At 43.5% G+C, this 19,345-nt stretch overlaps 1 protein-coding gene across 2 annotated transcripts in view; it reads left to right on the top strand.

Moving 5' to 3' along the window:
• RTF1 (RTF1 homolog, Paf1/RNA polymerase II complex component) overlaps positions 1–19,009 on the top strand; it is a 47,963-nt gene extending 28,954 nt beyond the window's left edge. For both annotated transcript variants that reach the window (XM_042451990.1, XM_042451980.1), the window contains exons 13-18: positions 1,046–1,167; positions 2,031–2,088; positions 7,835–7,912; positions 9,082–9,177; positions 14,280–14,391; positions 16,423–19,009. In XM_042451990.1, the coding sequence (XP_042307924.1) occupies positions 1,046–1,167; positions 2,031–2,088; positions 7,835–7,912; positions 9,082–9,177; positions 14,280–14,391; positions 16,423–16,529 (573 nt within the window). In that variant the 3' untranslated portion in view covers positions 16,530–19,009. The remainder of the gene's footprint in view (positions 1–1,045; positions 1,168–2,030; positions 2,089–7,834; positions 7,913–9,081; positions 9,178–14,279; positions 14,392–16,422) is intronic.
• The last annotated feature ends 336 nt before the right edge of the window (positions 19,010–19,345 follow it).

The raw sequence follows: 19,345 nt of genomic DNA, 5'->3' as shown, positions 1-19,345 counted from the left end.
ATAATAATAATAATAATAATAATAATAATAATAATAATAATAATAATAATTTTTATTTATAGACCGCTATTCCGCAATGATCATAGCGGTGTACAGTAAAATTGCAATACAAAACAAAAAAATTGCAAGGCCTCTCTCCCCCTCAAGATGGTGGTTGGAGGAGGGCTCTTTGTCTTCCAGGCCAGGCCTCTCTCCCCCTCAAGATGGTGGTTGGAGGAGGGCTCTTTGTCTTCCAGGCCAGGCCTCTCTCCCCCTCAAGATGGTGGTTGGAGGAGGGCTCTTTTTCTTCCAGGCCTGGCCTCGCTCCCCCTCAAGATGGTGGATTTTGATATGACCCGTGGACAAGCCGAGGGTAAAACCTAGGGGCATCTAAGAAAGGATGTAAAGGATATGATGCAAAAGAAAATGATGCCAAAGAACTTAGAAAATTCTGGCAGACATAACTGTTTGGGCTCATCCTAAAGGCTGAATGGAGGAGAGATAGATTTTAGGGGTAATCCATGCTTCTTTTTTGTGCTCCCAGGATGGACTAAGCTCTCGCCTTTTACCACTCAATTTAGACAAAGGGAATGGCTCCATATATGTATGTATGTATGTATGTATGTATGTGAATTATTTATGTGCCGCCCAATCACTGGCAATCCCGGCGGCTTACAACAGAGGGGATAATAGACGGTTCCCTGCCCTCAGGCTTACAATCTAAAAAGACATGACAAAAATATATACACACACATGAGTTAAAGTACAGTACTTACATTGACTCGTGGATAAGTATAAGTGACTAAAATTTATAGACTTATACATGAGTATATACAGTACTCTGCATTATGAGATATAAGCTAAAATGTTAAGTGAGATAAAATTCATAAATGCACCAATAGTTGTGGCTTTTCCCCTTTTAATTAGATGCTGATATATTAAAGAAAACTTCTTGAACTAATAAATAGTGATGGTGATTGTTTGGTATGAGTTTTGATCAACTATTTTGTGATGGGGGTTCAAGCCAAACAAACAAATAAATATATATATGTATGTATATTTGAAGGCAATGGCAGAAGACATGGGAGATCAGGACAGGGCAAAACAGATTCAAGACCAGCTTAATGAGTTGGAAGAGAGAGCAGAAGCTCTGGATCGCCAGCGAACAAAAAATATTTCAGCCATCAGGTTAGTAACGTAACAATGATGAACAAGAAAATAAAAAACCAACATAATGGTTGCATGACTCTTGTGGTGTCACAAATATTCATTTCAGCAATTTTACTAATTCTGTATGTACACTTCAGAATTATAGCAGTTTGATACCCTTTTAATAGTCAAGACTCCAGTATATGGAATCTTGGGGTTTTAATTAGAATTCTTGTTGGAGAGCTTGTGTGCTTTAGTCTAGAGAAGTGTTCTAGAACTCACTATTACAGAATCCTAATAATGCTCACCAAACTACAAATTCCAGGATTCATAGGATGATGCTAGGACCATTACACTGGTATCAAAATAGCTATAACTATGCACAATAGATAACACTCCCACACAGAATTTGCTGCCTTTCAGACCTTTGAAACTGATCTTATTTCAGGCATTGCCAAAAAAAAAAAAAAAAAAATGGTATCAGGAACTGAGTTCTGGAGATACAAATTCTGTATATTGTGAATTTGAGGGACTTGCATGTTTCTGTGGTAGGCTGTGTGCAAGTACAGTTGGCCCTCAACTTTCATAAAGGTTAGGGTGCAGCCCGTACCCCCTCGCAAAAGTGGAAAAACAGCAAATACAGGCCCATTATTATTTTTTTAACGGAAAGAACACTTCTAGCCATCTGTAGGTCCTCTGGTGCAACTCTGTGGTCAAAGTCTGGAAGAAGTTGACCATAGAATCGCATTGGAGGATCTACGAAGAAAATGTTTTTTGGTTGCAGCGACAAATACAGTTACACAGGATAAACAGATCCGCAAATGCTTAATCAGTGAATGTGGGGTGACAACTGTACTTATAAATGAGTATTTATGTAATGGAGTAAATACTTCGTTTTGCAGTTACATCAATCAGAGGAATAGAGAATGGAACATTGTGGAATCTGAAAAAGCCTTAGTGGTAAGTAAGGCGTGTGGGTGGTGTTTTTGATGAATAATGTTTTAGTTCTTCATGGTCTCTGTGATTCACACATGGGTTATCATGTGCCTGCATACTCCTATACTTGGGGCTGCCTTTGTAAAATGGTTGGAAACTTCATCTGGTCCAAAGAGCTGCAGCCAGACTGTTAGGTGGGGCAGGTTACAGAGACCCTATTATGCCTCTGTTAAAACATCTCATTTGGCTGTCAGTTTGTTTACAGGCACAATTTAAAGTGCCATGTAAAGCCCTGTATGGCTCAGACCAGACTATGGGGCTGTACAAAGAGGTGCCACCCCTGTTTCAGCCATCTCAGGGCCACAGCAAACTCGCACTGTGGCCCCAATTTGGCCTTTCTAGGGCATGAAAAGGAGCCACGAGAAACACTCTTTTGGGGCTGCGTTACATGGGCACAGTGCCGGAGGAGCGTCATGACACCACACGCCCTGTGGAGTGGTGCCCAGCGTCATGGCGCCCTGGGGGGGCAGAGTCGGGGTGTGTGTCATGTGGACATGATGTCCCAACTCTGCCCCCAGGCCAGCCTTTCATTCTGTATGAACCTTCCTGATCAAAAGGAGAAGTCCTTCTTTCAGTCCCACCACTGTTGCAAGCATGGTTGATGGGAATGCATGAGAGGACCTTCTCAGTGGCTGTCCCTAGATTCTGGAATTCACTTTGTAGAGACCAGAATTTATTCTGACAGACTTTTAAAATAGAGTTTTTAATGAATAAGCTAGTTTTAAACTGAATGGTTTTTAATAGTTTTTAATTTTTCTAAGTAATGTTTTATTCTTTTAACTTGAGGTTTGAATTGTTTTAATGCTGTGAATAGTTTAATTCTATTTTAATGTTTATTTTTATATGTTTTCAATTATGTTGTTTTTCTAAATTGTAGTCCCAATATTGAGGAGAAAAGTGGGATACAAATGATGATGATGATGTTAGAGCACTGTAAAGAGAAGGCAGAATACAGTTATGGGGAAAGTGTCAATCTGATCTAGATGTTTTCTCCCCTTTTGTGGAGGGAGTGTCTCCTTTTTACAGTCATACACCATTTTCTGAGCAATCATACTAAACTGTTGCTTAGTATCAATTGTGGTATATACTGTATCTGTATATACGTTGGATTTTGGTAGGACCTGTGGATAAGTAAAAGGGCATGTAACAAACATAGCTTTTCTTCTTCTTTTTAAGAATGAATAGAGGGAAAATACTTAGAAAGAGCTACAGAGGAGAGGAAGTGTTTATTTTAGGTCTTAAAATGGGGCTAGGGCTCTAAATGGCGATGGTGATCTTAAAATGACTACATCTGTACAAATACAGATAGGGAAAGGAATATAAATGAGGAAAAAACATTGAGAATAATGTCTGAAAAAAGGGCAGGTGGGAGTGAAGAGCAAGGACCTAGCGCAAAGGCAAAGAGGCAGAGGCGAGAAGCTCTTCTTGGCTTGGAAGCATTGCTCCCAACCCATTACCTCTCCCTTCCAAATCAGAGAAAGAAAAGCAACCCTTCCTTCTTCCTCACCTTCTTTTTCAGCCCAAGTGGCACTCAGCAGTGATGTGAGGGAGCCTGAAGAATAAGACATGTCCACCATTTTGGGAGCTTGAGGTGGAGTGAAGTGGTGGTAGCCATTTCTAATAGGAGCTTACAGTATAAGTCTCTCTGTAGAGTGACTGCCAAGCCTCACAAGGCTTATATAGTAAGTCCCTATTAAAAATGATTGCTGCAGTTTCCCTGCAGAGAGGTTTATACTGTAAGCCCTTATTAACACTGCCTTAGTTCCATCTCAAGTGCCCAAAATGTGTGTGGTGGACCACATTCTTCGGCCTCTCCAATATTGGTGCTGAAAGCAAGGAAGGAGGGAAGGCTGCCTTTCTTTCTCCAGTTTGAGCAAAAGGATAATGGAGTAGGAGTGCTGCCCTGCCACATCTTTCATGTTGGGTCCCTATTCCAGCTCTGACCCATGTATAAATCAATGCAGGTTTTGGGGTAAAATATTTTCATTTTTAAAAAAAATTATACATGAGTATGGTAATAACAACAGATATCTCATGCTGCCCTAGTTCATGCTGCACAGTGGAAGAAAGCTTTGCTTGCCCTGCTTTCTTTTTTGTCTCAGAAAAGTGAATGCAGTGTTGCAGACTAGAAGCATGCCTACTGAAAGTCAATTTGAAGACTAAAACAGCAACTACTGGAAGCTGCCTTCCCCTTTGAAATAAAATATTTTTACTAGCAATGAAGGAAGTGCCATAGCTGCCTCTGTTCTGTATTTTGAAACTGTCTCTACGTGTACAGGATGGTAATAATTTAGGGAAGAAAAAAAACACTTCTAAAGCTCCTGAACTAATATGAACCTAGAACCCAACATCCCAAGTCATCCCTGTCTTAGACACTGTACATATGTACACACTTGATAAAGGAGGGAGATAATGACAATGATGGCGTCTGTCATGCCTCCAGGGGAAGGGCAATGCAGAACAATAATTATGTACTATATTAGTGGAAGCCTAATCTTTGGCTTTAGGTACTGAGGTGTTTATTTCCTTGTTAAAATGAATAAGTTTTCTCAGCAAGAAGAGCCTTGCGGAATCATGCCAAAGCCTTATCTAGTCCACCATCCTGTTTCTCATGATAGACAGACAAATGCCCAAAGAATGGAAAAGAGTATAATAGCTTCTGTCTGTACATGTTCTTCAGTGGCTGCCACTGAGTATTATATTGTCTATACTAGTAATTCCATCCACCCTCCGCATGGATTCTGCATCAACGGATTCAACCATCCGCAGCTTTATTTATTTATTTTTAATTCCAAAAAAGCAAACCTTGGTTTTGCAATTTTATATATACTTCTCTGTCGTGTATCCCTCAGATCCAGACCACAGCCAAGGCTTGTAGATTCTTTTTGTACAATATTGCCAAAATCCGACCATATCTCTCCGCCTCTACTGCCAAGATCCTGGTCCATGCCCTAGTGATCTCACGACTTGATTACTGTAATGTCCTCCTGGCTGGGCTTCCTCTTTCTCACCTCCGTCCTTTAATCTCTGTCCAGCATTCAGCTGCACGCATTATCACTTCCACCCACCGCTCTGACCACATCTCTCCTGTGTTGGCATCCCTTCACTGGCTCCCTCTCCCTTTCCGCATTCAGTATAAGCTCCTGCTGTCGACATTCAAAGCCCTCCATGGACTGGCCCCTCCTTACTTATCAGACCTTCTTTCTCTTCACCTTCCCACCAGGGCCCTCCGTTCTGGTAGTCAAGGGTTCCTGTCTCAGCCCAGGATTTCCTCTGCCCCATCCCGGATTCGCCCCTTTTCACTTGCTGCCCCTCACTCCTGGAACCTTCTTCCTCCACAAGCAAGAGCCATCACTTCTTTAACCAGCTTCAAAACGGAGCTGAAAACCATCCTATTCAGAGAAGCTTTCCCAGGCATCGCATAATTGTCGCTTACTATCTGATGTTCTGTTGTTGGCTGTTTATCGATCCATTTCCTGTATTCCTATGTACTGTATATGTATTATCCTACTTGTGATTATGTATTTTCTCTGGATAATGATTAACCATCCATTATGAAGCCTTGCCCTCCCTCCAGTCCATCTGCCTTGGTCCAGACCTCGGAGGTTGAGAGGAACTGCTGGACCTCTTACCCTTTCCCTCCACCACTCCCTTCTCCTTCTGTGTCATGTCTTTTTAGATTGTAAGCCTGAGGGCAGGGAACCGTCTAACTAAAAAGATTGCATGTACAGCGCTGTGTAAATTTACAGCGCTTCATAAATAAAGGTTAATAATAATAATAATAATAATAACTTATAAGGGACAAGATTTTACTATGCTATTATATATAATGGGACTTGAACATGCTCAGATTTTGACATCCACGGGTAGTGGAGGGAAAGCAGATGCCAAGGGCACCAGCATATACCAAGGTATCACTGGGCCCATTCATACTACAAAAAAAATCGGTCCCCAAACCGATTCAATCACGTGAAGTTCATACTCACCCCGAATCTCACACAAGCGAATCCGAGGCTTGCACACCCGTTCCGTGGTAAATGGCCCCTAGCGCGGTTTTTTTGAGATCGGCGCAAATACCATTTCTTTTGAAAAAACGCGGGTCCTGGGAATGAGAACTTGGCACCGATCGCGACCGAGGCAAATTGAGGGAGGGATTTAGGTCAGAGGGTTGGCAAAGGACAAGGCATTTCCTCCCCTCATCGGAGGGGAGGGGGAAGAGGAAAGAGCCCTGGGAAGAAGGGCTGCTGCTTGGCAAGGAGCAGGCAGGGCTCCTGGCGCCGGGAGGAAGGGGATGCTCTCCTCCTCCTCCTCTTTCTCCTCCTCCTGCTCTCCTGCTGGCCCCTGCTCCCTCCGGGGCCATTCAAGGCTGCCTCTCTTGCTGGGGGACTTGGCCAACCCCAGGAGGGCACATTGCATGCCCACGGAGGCAGCCACTACCAGCCTGGAGCCTGGCACCCAGAGAGGGGCTCCCCCGAGAGCCAGCCTGGCAGCCAGGGGATGGCGGGAGGAGGAGGAGGAGGGTCGCTGGCCAGGCAGCAACAGGCCTCCAGCAGCTGAAGCAGGGAGAGAGATGCCTCTCTCTCTCTCTCTCTCTGTGTGTGTGTGTGTGTGTGTGTCAGAGGGAAAAGGGGTGGTGGTCTACTTCCAGCTCCCACAGCCTCCCCATTGCTCTTCTCCCTCACGATCCCAAGGCTGGAAGGGATCCCCAAGGGACATCCAGTCCAACCCCCAATCAAAGCAACAACCCCCCCCCCCTTTTCAAGCAGCCTCTTTTGACAATCAATGTGCATGATTTTCGGGGTGACATGCCTGGGATGTAGGGAAATGGATGCAGGAGAAGCAGCCTCTTTTGACAATTTATGCGCATTTTTTGGGGGGTGACATGCCTGGGATGTAGGGAAATGGATGCAGGAGAAGCAGCCTCTTTTGACAATCTATGTGCATGATTTTCGGGGTGACATGCCTGGGATGTAGGGAAATGGATGCAGGAGAAGCAGCCTCTTTTGACAATTTATGCGCATTATTTTTTTTGGGGGGGGTGACATGTCTGGGATGTAGGGAAATTCCCAATTGATCCCATGAGGGCACTCTCTCTCAGCCTCAGTGGAAGGCAAAGTGTAAGCAGGAGGAAAGAGTTCAGCAGAGGAGGAAGCTACAATAATGTTGCAAAAGACCTCACAATCAATGTTACATTTTTAAACAATTTGTTTGGTGAGGAAAAGGAAAGCTAAAATGTTGCTTTTAAAAGCAAAAAAAAATGCATGGCAATCCCATCCTTTGCCTGGGACAGGGGCAGATCTGACCCAAAAGCCCACAGGTTTATAAAAAAAGAGAGAGAGAGGCATCTCTCTCCCTGCTTCAGCCGCTGAAACCCCTGTGCCTGGCTCTTTAAAAAAGGAGGACACTTTCCCCGATGCCCTGCAAACGTCACCATGACGATAGCTTGATTGGCAGCGGCCACCTCGCCAGTAGACACAGAATGCATTCGATTTCTAATTTGCAGACACAAAATGCATTCGATTTCAAATTTGTAGTGGGCACTTGCTAACAGAGCGATTCGGGAGAGGGTCATCCGGATCAGCCCAGTTCCTTCCAGGTCTTTTAGGCCAGTATGAATGGGGCCACTATAATCCTGTGGTCCTATGTGAAGTCTTTGCTAAGAAAAATATTCACAAAGTAAAGAATGACTCTTTTATATTTCTCTCTGCAGGCAGAAAGCCACAGTATGAAAAACCAGCAGATGGATCCCTTTACTAGGCGACAGTGTAAACCCACAATAGTTTCCAACGTAAGTTAAATGCAGACACGGAGAACAGTAGAAAATATGGCAGGGGTTGGACTATGGCCCTTGTGGTCTCTTCCAACTCTATGATTCTATTTGCATATAAAAAGATTAATATGAATAACTGCCCATATTTTTTATAACATGTAACTATAAAACTGTTAACTCAGTATGAACCAGGATCAACATAACAGTATAGTCAAAGAAAAACAATAAATTCATGTTCTGCTTTAGAATATGTGTATGAAAAAACATGAATTATACAGTTGACACATAGTATTTATGTTACCCTTTGAAAACTACTGAAAATACATTTTGAAATTGAACCTTGTTGTTGTTGTTGTTAACTGCCCTTGAGTCAACCTCGACTCATGGCGACCCTGTGGATGAAACATCACCAAGACTCCCTGTCTTGTATTGCTCTGCTTAAGTTTTACAGACTCATGCCTGTGACCTCCCTAATTGAATCTAGACAGTCATATACAATCTTCCTCTCTTCCTTCTTACCTTCCAACTACAAACCCAGCATTATTGTCTTTTCTAATGTCATGCCTTTTCATGCTGTGGCCAAAGTATGAAGCCTCAATTTGGTCATCTTTGGCCTGTTACAGACGGGCAAAAAGTACGTGCTGCACACGTACTAGGGTTAGAAAGGGGTGTCCATTTCAGATGCCCCTAACGCTAGTATGCGCTAGGCGCATACAAAATGGCAGTGCCCATTCTACATGGGCGTCATTTTGACGTCAGCGGAAATTACACCGCGAGTGCGCCATTGGCACTTTGCGACGCCATTTCTGCACCGCAAAAAGACGCCGCTTTTTGCAGCTTCTTTTTGCTGCGCGAAGGAGCTGCGTGGTTTGGCCGCTGGGGCTCCTCCGTGCAGCAAATGACGGCGCCAGCAGACCGCAATTTTTGGCCGGTCTGTAAAGCGCCTTTGCCTCCAGGGAGATTTCAGGCTTGATCTGTTCAATTATCTTTTTCTGTCCATCCATGGTATCCCTGGCTCTTCTCCAGCACTTTCTTTTTATCTACTTTTTGTCCAGCTCTCACATATTACATGGGTTTTAATGGTGTACTTCTTAAGCTGTGTACGTGCATCTTGTACACAGAGGGAATGTTAAAGTTAGAAAATAAATTGATGGTCAAGTTTATGATATGTCTTTTTCCTCCAATAGTCCAGAGATCCCGCGGTTCAAGCTGCTATTCTTGCCCAGCTAAATGCAAAATATGGATCTGGTGTATTACCAGATGCTCCAAAGGACATGACCAAGGTAAGTCCCTCCAGTTGTCTATTGTTATATCTGCTTCTACCCTGTAATTCTAAATAATGAATCCTGGGTTTCACACAACTGTAACTACTTTAAATTGTACTTTAAGCCTATCTCTTGTTTCTAAGACTAGAATGGGATCCATTTTGTACATGAAATAACTTTTATCTGCAGTGGAACCTTCCTCAGGACGAGAGAGCCATTAACACCTCAACTGCTCTAGGCCCGCGCCTCTCCCACGTGTCAGTGGAACCTTCCCTCAGGACGAGAGAGCCATTAACACCTTCAACTGCCTCTAGCGTCCTCCCTCCGCAGTGGAAACCTTCCTCAGGACGCGGAGAGCCATTAACACCTCACTGCCTCTAGACCGTCCTCCCTCCCTGCAGTGGAACCTTCCTCAGGACGAGAGAGCCATTAACACCTCCAACTGCCTCTCAGACCGTCCTCCCTCCCTGCAGTGAAACCTTCCTCAGGACGAGAGGCCATTACACCTCAACTGCCTCTAGACCGTCCTCCCTCCCTGCAGTGGAACCTTCCTCAGGCACGAGAGAGCCATTAACACCTCCAACTGCTCCTAGACCGTCCTCCCTCCCTGCAGTGGAACCTTCTCAGGACGAGGAGAGGCCATAACACCTCCAACTGCCTCTAGACCGTCCTCCCTCCCTGCAGTGGAACCTTCCTCAGGACGAGAGAGCCATTACACCTCCAACTGCCTCTAGACCGTCCTCCCTCCCTGCCGTGGAACCTTCCTCAGGACGAGAGAGGCCATTAAAACCTCGCACAACTGCCTCTAGCCAGGGGTAGGCAATCTTTTTGAGCCGGGGGCCAGGTTGCTGTCCCTCAGACAACTGGGGGGCCGAAGCCAAAAATAACTAATTAATATTTTTTTAAAAAATTCAATATATAAATAAACCAGGACAAACGTAGGACAAAATTTCAAATGGAGACACTTTTTTTAAAAAAGGGACACGCGAAAAAATTTGCTGATTTTTTAAAAAATGTAAATATAGTGCATGTTTCTGAGGCTTCTATAGACAATGCCCCCAAAGGCCCCGGCGGCAATCGGCGGCAGGACCGGGCTGGGGCCGGTCCCAAGGCATCGCCGGGCCGCCATCCGGCCGCGGCCGCAGGTTGCCTACCCCTGCCTCTCGAACCGTCCTCCCTCCCTGCAGTGGAACCTTCCGCAGGACGAGAGAGCCATTAACACCTCCAACTGCCTCTAGACCGTCCTCCTCCTGCAGTGGAACCTTCCTCAGGACGAGAGAGCCTTAACATTCAACTGCCTCTAGACCGTCCTCCCTGCCTGCGGTGGAACCTTCCTCAGGACGATAGAGCCATTAACACCTTCAACTGCCTCTTGACCGTCCTCCCTCCCTGCAGTGGAACCTTCCTCAGGACGAGAGAGCCATTAACACCTTCAACTGCCTCTAGACCGTCCTCCCTGCAGCCATCTGAGGAGTGACTTTCATCCACCAGGCCTCCCTCAGCCTAAAGGGCCTCTCTTTCCTACATCCATCTGAGGAGTGACTTTCATCCACTAGGCCTCCCTCAAGGGAAAGGACCTCCCATTCCTACATCCATCTGAAGATTGAGTCAGATCTATCGGGCCTGCTTCAAAGGATAGAGCTTTCCTTCCCTGCATCCATCAGCCATCTCTCCTTCCATCACTCTCAGCAGCTGGGACCTTGAGCAAAGGCTTCCAATCCCACCCCTTCCTTCTCTATTAAATCCCTTGTGCCTTGTGATACTTAGGCAATATTACCAAGTACAGTTGGCTATTATATTGCTACTTTTGTCATTGTTATATTTTCTTCTTTTGATTATCGCTTACTAAATCCTTTCCTCCCATGGCTCCACGCATCTCTCCTAACTTGATCCCCATTCGACCTCTTCCTATCTCCCAGCTTCCATTCCTCTGTTCACTCTGGAACTGTCGCTCTGTTGCTCCGAAAGCGACTGCTGTCCATGATCTTTTTCTCTCTAGATCATTTAACCTTCTCGCTCTTACTGAAACCTGGCTCCCGGCCCATGATACTGCTTCCTCCGCTGCCCTTTCTTTTGGCGGTCTCTCATTCACTCACACAAGCCGCCCTGAGGGTCGAGGAGGAGGGGTCGGTATACTATTGTCCAATTCCTGCCAGTTTCAAGTTCTCTCTTCCCTCCCCCCCCAGCTATTGTTTCTCTTCATTCGAGTCTCACTGTATTCGACTCTTTTTTCCTTTACAGCTCCGGGTTGCTGTCATCTATCGCCCTCCTGGTTCTGCTACCCAATTCCTATCTGACTTTGAATCTTGGCTGACATTTTTTCTATCTGATACAGTCCCTTCTCTAATCCTAGGTGACTTTAATATTCACCTTGACAATCCCAACAATCCTTCTTCATCTCGCCTTAGATCCCTGTTTGCTTCTTTTGGCCTTCAGCCTCATTCTAACTCCTCAACCCATTCCTCTGGTCACTGTCTCAACCTAATTCTTGCTGCTAAGTGTGTCATTTCCGACTACCTGGCATCTGATTTTCCATTGTCTGACCATCATTTAATTTCTTTTACTCTTACTTATATCCCACCTCCTCGTCGTACTGTCCAGCGCCATTTCCGCGACCTTCAGTCTGTTAACTCTGACCATCTCAGTCAGACTTTGAATTCATCTCTCTCTTCTCTTGATCTTGGGGACTCTGCTGATTCAGCAATGTCTTTATTTAATTCCACTCTTTCTTCAACTCTTGACAGCTTTGCTCCTGTATCTGTACGTGTGTCTTCCCCCATGACTAGGCCTCAGCCCTGGCTCACTCCCACTATCAGGTACCTCCGGTCCTGCTCTCGAGCGGCTGAACGTCTTTGGAAAAAGTCTAGGGAACCGGCCGATTTCATTCATTATAAATTCATCCTTTTATCTTTTTCACGCGCTCTGTTTATGGCAAAACAGAACTATTTTAAATCACTGATCTGCGCTAATGAGAGGCGTCCGCAGCGTTTGTTCTCCTGCTTCAATACCCTACTCAAACCTTCCTCTCCCCCTGTCTTCTCATCTTTTTCCCCCACTGACTTCGCCAACTACTTCATCACAAAAGTCACTACTATTTGATCTGAAATAGTTCCTCCCGACTTGCCCCCTACCACTAACCTCCTGGTACCTTCTACTAATAAACTCTCTGTGTTTCCCCCTGTTTCTCTGGATGAACTCTCTAAGCTGCTAAATTCTTCCAAACCTACTACCTGTTCTCTTGATCCTATTCCCTCCCGTCTCCTAATCTCTATAGCCCCATCTCTTCTGCCCTCGCTCCTCTATATCTTTAATCTCTCTCTCTCTCTTTGGGTTCCTTCCCTTCTGACTTCAAACATGCTCTCGTTTCCCCAATTCTGAAGAAACCCTCTCTCGACCCCTCTTCTTTGTCTAGCTATCGTCCAATTTCTCTTCTTCCTTTTCTTTCTAAGGTCCTAGAACGGGTCGTTTATTCTCGCTGTATTAAGTTTCTTGAAGCCAACTCCATCCTAGACCCCTTCCAATCTGGCTTCCGCCCACGGCACTCTACAGAGACAGCCCTCACCAAGATCTCAAATGATCTCTTGCGGGCCAAGGCTAACGGCCTCTACTCTATTCTCATTCTTCTCGATTTGTCTGCAGCCTTTGACACTGTTGATCACTGTCTCCTGGTTGATTTACTTTCTGACCTTGGGTTCGCCGACTCTGCTCTCGACTGGTTTAAATCTTACTTGTCAGATAGATCTTTTGCAGTGGTCACAGGTGGTCAGACTTCATCCTCTGTTCCGCTATCTGTTGGAGTTCCCCAGGGCTCTGTCTTGGGTCCCCTTCTGTTCTCTCTATACACACTGTCTCTAGGTAAACTCATCAGTTCTTTTGGTTTCTCCTATCATTTGTATGCCGACGACACTCAGCTGTATCTCTCCACCCCTGACCTTTCCACAGGGCTTGAACAGCAAGTTTCTTCTTGTCTGACTGCCATCTCTCAGTGGATGCGGCTTCGGCGCTTGAAGCTCAACATGTCTAAGACTGAGCTTCTCATCTTTCCACCTAAACCCACCCTTCATTATTCCTTTTCTGTTTCTGTCGACGACACTTCTATTCAACCGGTTCATCAAGCCCGCAGTCTTGGCTTCATTTTTGACTCTTCTCTGTCATTTATTCCCCAGATCCAGGCCACCGCCAAGACCTGTAGATTCTTTCTCCACAACATTGCCAAGATCCGTCCATTCCTCTCAATCTCTACTGCCAAGACTCTAGTCCATGCCCTAGTGGTTTCGCGACTAGATTATTGTAACCTCCTTCTAACAGGGCTTCCTCTTTCACACCTCCATCCTTTAATATCTGTCCAGTATTCAGCTGCCCGTATTGTCACATCTGCTCGCCGCTTTGACCATGTTTCTCCTCTTTTCTCCTCCCTTCATTGGCTCCCCTTCCCCTTTCGCATCCGGTACAAGCTTTTGTTACTGACTTTCAAAGCCCTCCATGGGTTGGCCCCTCCTTACTTATCTGACCTTCTTTCTCCTTACATTCCTACTCGCACCCTCCGCTCTGGTAGTCAGGGTCTCCTGTCACAATGTAGGACTACCACTGCCCCCTCCCGAATTCGTCCCTTCTCGCTTGCTGCCCCTTACTCCTGGAACCTTCTTCCCCCACATGCACACCTCATCACTTCTCTGCCCAGTTTCAAAACTGAATTAAAGACTATATTGTTTAGAGAAGCATTCCCAGAGGTGAGCCCCTCTCTGACCCAGGAAGCCTCCTTCTAACCATCCATCAAGAAGCCAAGCCCTTCCTCCAGTCCATCTGCCTTGGTCCAGGCCTCGGAGGTGGAAAAGATCTGCTGGACCTGATCCTATTCCCCACCACCACTCCCTTCTCCTTTTGTGTCGTGTCTTTTAGATTGTAAGCCTGAGGGCAGGGAACCGTCTGACTAAAAAAAATTAAAAAATTTATGTACAGCGCTGTGTAAACTTACAGCGCTTTATAAATAAAGGTTAATAAATAATAAATAATAATTATCTAAACATTACAACACAATTGCTATAAAATGTGATTTCTCATCTGGTTTTTATTTCACCTGCATTACTTTGATTGTTTCTTGATAATGTCTTCTTTTTTAGAGTCAGGGTAAAGACAAAGATATGAATTCAAAATCAGCCAGTGACCTCTCAGAGGATCTTTTCAAAGTGCATGATTTTGATGTAAAGATTGATCTCCAAGTTCCTAGCTCAGGTAGGTACTTCTGCTCAGAGATTTAAATGTGAAGATTTTTTAAAAGTTAGAAAATATGAGTTTCTTCTTCATGCTCTCTTCATACAAATGGGGTTATCCTGCCTCTGCATGTTGCACTGTACAGATGCATGATAAACCCATTTGAGTAAATGCACAGATGACCACTCAAGGAACTACAGTTACAGGTATGCAACCATAGTGGTAGAATTCAAAGATATAGCCGTGTTAGTCTTTGGAATCAGTATGGAGAGAGATCTTGTAGCATCTTTGAGACTAATTGAAAAAGAAATGGGCAGCATTAACTTTTGTAGACTTCAGTGTCTACTTCCTCAAATGCATTTGGTGTAGTGGAAGCCAGGCATAGACATATATATGCCATTGATATGTGAGGATGTCAGTTTGAATGACAAATCCTTTGTGTATTTAAATGAAATAAGGCAAGACGTATACCCAGAACCGATCTATTACAGAACACATTGAAGAGGGAAAACAACAAGAACCCCACTAGTGGGCATATACATCTCCCAACTGGAACCACTCAGGCGCATCATCAGTGAACTACAACCCATTCTGGACAATAATGCTACTCTTTCAAGGGTTCTTGGTGGCAGACTTTTGCTCGTCTACAGACAGCCACCAAACCTCAAACTGGTACTCTACAGGGCAACACACAACACAGATTGCAACACAGGTACTAAGCTATCTGATGCCAACTCTGCTCACATGTTTATCCAGGAAATGTCATCACAAGACCTAATAAAATCACCCACAGTATTTTGGGGGGGGGCTTTCATGTGCTCATCCTCCAACTTGATTTATGCTATACTGTGTCAGCAGTGCTCTTCAGCACTCTACACTGGGCAAACAGGTCAGTCCCTGTGTCAGAGGATAAGTGGACATAAATCAGACATTAGGAATGGGAATACACAAAAAAAGGTATCAGTCTCCGTGAACATTCCATCTCAGACCTCAGAACAATGATCCTTGAACAAAAGAATTATAAAGGTAGATTGGAAAAACAAACATCAGAATTTGAGTTCATCCACAGAATTTGAGTCCATCAGCAATGGGTTGATCAAAGACATTGGTTTCCTGACTCACTACACACATTTCAACACTATCTGACCCTCATGCTCATGACCCCTACATTCATCTGTTCTCCTCACCATAGGCTAGTCCCACTGCCAAACTGGATCTGCCAGTTCATCTCCATGTACAAAGGCTTGTTTCCTGTGCCTTTGTGCACTAACGACCATCGTTAAAACTGAACCTACAACTTCATTTCCATACACAAAGGATTTGTAATAATGGCATATATATGTCTATGCCTGGCTTCCACTCCACCAAATGCGTCAAAAGCTCGTGCTGCCTATTTCTTTCTTTCAGTTAGTCTCAAAGATGCTACAAGATCACTCTACAGGTATGCAACCTGTCTGTCTTCTGTAATGTTGCTCTTTTTTTTCTTAGCAAAGTCCCAAAATGTGTGGATGGAACATCAACAATTAGAAAATTAGGCTACAGTTGGCTTCTAATCCTGAGTTAAATACATGAGCCTGAAATTAGTAGAGGCTGCAATATGCTGTAGTTGCTAGGATTGATGAGAGCTGCATTCTAACATTGTCTGAGATCCTGTTGCTAGCAACATCTGAAGAGTTATCTTTCTCACTCCTTTATTGCCTTTCTTACAACTGTGTCATAGAAAGTCCACTGAACTGCAGAAAGTAGAGATTTCCTCCTAGATCTGACTTCTGCTATGTTTCTATTGTTTCTCACTCCTTTATTGCCTTTATTTGCAACTGTGTCATAGAAAGTCCACTGAACTGCAGAAAGTAGAGACTTCTTCCCTAGACCTGACTTCTGCTATGTTTCTATTTTTTTTTTTTCTTATGTTATGGCACTGTATTTGTGATCAGGGTGATCCTCTGTAGAAGGCTTGCAGAAGTAACATCTTGCCTTAAGCTTAGTTGTATGAAGGGGGCAGTGAACCTGCTGAGCTATAATCATGTGTCTATGTGCCTTTTCTTCCAACAGAGTCCAAAACACTGGCTATCACCTCCAAGGCTCCCCCAGCAAAAGATGGCGCCCCTCGGCGGTCACTGAACCTGGAGGACTACAAGAAAAGGCGGGGGCTAATTTGAGCCTCCCCCATCTCAGCTGCTTCTGATCCTGCATGCTACATGATGTCCTACCCTCTATTTTACCCCTCCCTCTTCAGTTTGATCTTCTGGGTTGGAGCAGCACTAGAGCTGGGGAAAGACTCTTTAAAAATTGCCAGCCATTTGTAATATAAACCATTGACTCTTTACTGTATATACCTCCCTTTTTGCCCTTTCTTCCTGCCCCCCCACAAATATGGATCTGTGCTGTTTTTAGAGGGGGGTGTTTTTTTAATGCAGCTGTTTGGTTTTGGCTGTGTGTATTCAGTGTTAACCTGGAGTCTGGATTTCTGCAGGAACCTCTTGGTGGCAGAAGCACTTAGCTGTCTCACCACCACAAGCAAGGCAAGTTAAAACAGTGGCACAAGACCTCTTGTGAAGGTCACCTGCACTTTCCCCCCTCTTCTTGTCCTATCCTGACTCCTGGCTCTGGAGAAGGACATATTTACAAACTGGTTTAGTTGAAAGTGTACATTTTGTGGGGGTGGGTGGGTTGTGACAATTTTTCCAGGTAGTTTTTTTATCATTTTTAACCTGCAGTAAATTTGTATCTGTCTGTCACAGTTCTTTAAAGCTGTCTTGAATTTCTATCAGCTACATTTGAGCATCTGAAACAGCAGGGGCAATTTAGTAAATGTTTTTTTTTGTTTGTTTTTTTTAAAGAACAATGCCTGGCTGACAGTAACTATGTAACCTTGCATTTCTCTGTTTCATCTTATAAAAATCACTTGCCTCTTCTACATGGCTTTGTAAAGCAGTAAGATTCATGCTCTTGAATTCCCTGCTTACAGGTAGGTAAGAGCAGTTCATCCTCCCTGACTGTTACTTAGTTCTTTCTTCCCTGTGTCAAAAAACCAACAAAAAACAAGAAAACCCTATAAAATCATACCTTATTTTGTTCTGCCACATTGTCACCTCATTTTTTCCATTCTTAACTTTTTATTATTATTTGCTCCATTTTAATTTTAACTTTATGAAATCTTATTTTCCAAATGGGAAGGATACAGTAGAAATAACAAACCATAAAAGGACAGTTGTTTAACCTATATATAACTGGTACAATATGTGCAGTGGAACTCTAGCACAAGGATTGTATGTATGAAATATTTGAATAGGAACAAGACGACTGCTTGATAATCACTCAGGTGTAAAGATCAAAGTGTAAATAAATGACATTTTATTGAAGAGTTCTTAACAATGAACGAGAGTGGATTATAATGAACTAAAAACTGCATACATCTGTAACACACCAGGTCACTCTAATGTTGGTGCTGGAAAGTGCTGACTCTGGGTTCAGGAGAATTTTTTATTTTTATTTTTAAAGCAGGCCCACAAAATCTTTGCTTAACATCTTAATAGAAGTTTGAGTTTTGTAGCTGTGATCTGTGGGATCCTTCTTGATGCTTTAATCCTATTTCTTCCTTTATTCCTTATTTAAGAATAGGGAGACATGTAACTGTGGAAAAACCTGATGAAATGAAGGGGGGAAAATGTGGTTCTTCTCCTGGAGTGGGTTCTTCTCAAGTTGTGTGAACTATGTGGCTTCATTTACAAGATAGTCCACAGCTTTGTGGACTGTTTTGCAAATGTGTAATCATTCATTTTCCTGACTTTTTTTTTTCTCTAGCTACTTTTCTCAAGCTCTTGTGGACTTTGATTTACATATGTACTTGTAACGTTTTTTTTTTTTTTTAAGTGGATTTCTAGAATCTGCCAGTGTATAGCTGTTTGGGAGCCATCATGATATCCTTTGTTGATATGCATCTCTATCACCTGATTTTTGCCAGCAACTTAATCTGTAGGGGCCAGTTTCTCCAATACCAACATTTCTGATGTAGCAAGATATAACCATAAAACTCTTTTAGAGTTTTGATTGGCCACCAGTTTCTACAAAGTTGTGATATAGGAACAAGAAAAGAGTAAGCAGAGTTTAAACTAATGTTCTAATGATTCCACCTACTGTAATTATATCATGGCAGGCTACAACAGGATTTTGCAACAGAGGTACACATCCTGATACTGAACTTCATAATCAAAGTACTGAAAACGTCCTTAAATTGTAAATAATGTATGTTTCCCCCTTTCTGATTGGGTTGGAGGAGATGATTAAATAAGGTGGGAGCCTGTTATGGACAAAAGCAACAGATAGCTCTCATGCGTTTTCTGTTTACCAAGCAAGAGATTTTGCTATTAGCAGAAGTGATGGACAAGTTTTTGTCCACTGTCTGGTTTTTCACTGAGAATAATGCATTGGGGAAGTAATTTTTCTCAAATAGCTATGGAACTAATTGTGTATGAAGATGTAACATTTTCTCCTCTTTAAGTGCATGTGACAGTGAGTTAAGACAACACAGGCTCATTGGGAGGGATGGGTTTATTTGCTTTAATTCATTGATGTCTTGGCAGCATTTGTTTCAAATGTATAGACTTCTATAAATAAACTTTGGTTCGTTTTAATAAAACTGCTTATGATGAATCCTTTCGTTATAAGGTGCTCTAGACACCAAAAACATGGAGTTCATTCTATTCTCTTCAGCTACACAACTCTGTACTTTGACTCACTCTTCATTTGGTTACCTGCAAGGAAGGGCCAGACAAATTATTCCTCTTGTTGAATTTAAAAGGAATGATTTATCTATCACTTGGATGAAAAAAAGAGAGGGCATGCTTATGAAATTTGCAGATGACACCAAATTAGGAGGGGTAGCTAATAATGCTAAAGGACAGGAACAAAATTCAAAATGACCTTAATAGATTAGAAAGCTTCACCAAAACTAACAAACTGAAATGCAAGATAT

This window comes from Sceloporus undulatus, chromosome 1 (assembly GCF_019175285.1).
Source record: "Sceloporus undulatus isolate JIND9_A2432 ecotype Alabama chromosome 1, SceUnd_v1.1, whole genome shotgun sequence".
In the NCBI taxonomy this organism is placed as follows: domain Eukaryota; kingdom Metazoa; phylum Chordata; class Lepidosauria; order Squamata; family Phrynosomatidae; genus Sceloporus; species Sceloporus undulatus.
Note: the sequence above shows the minus strand (reverse complement) of the source record. Positions and strands in the feature narration are given on the sequence as shown.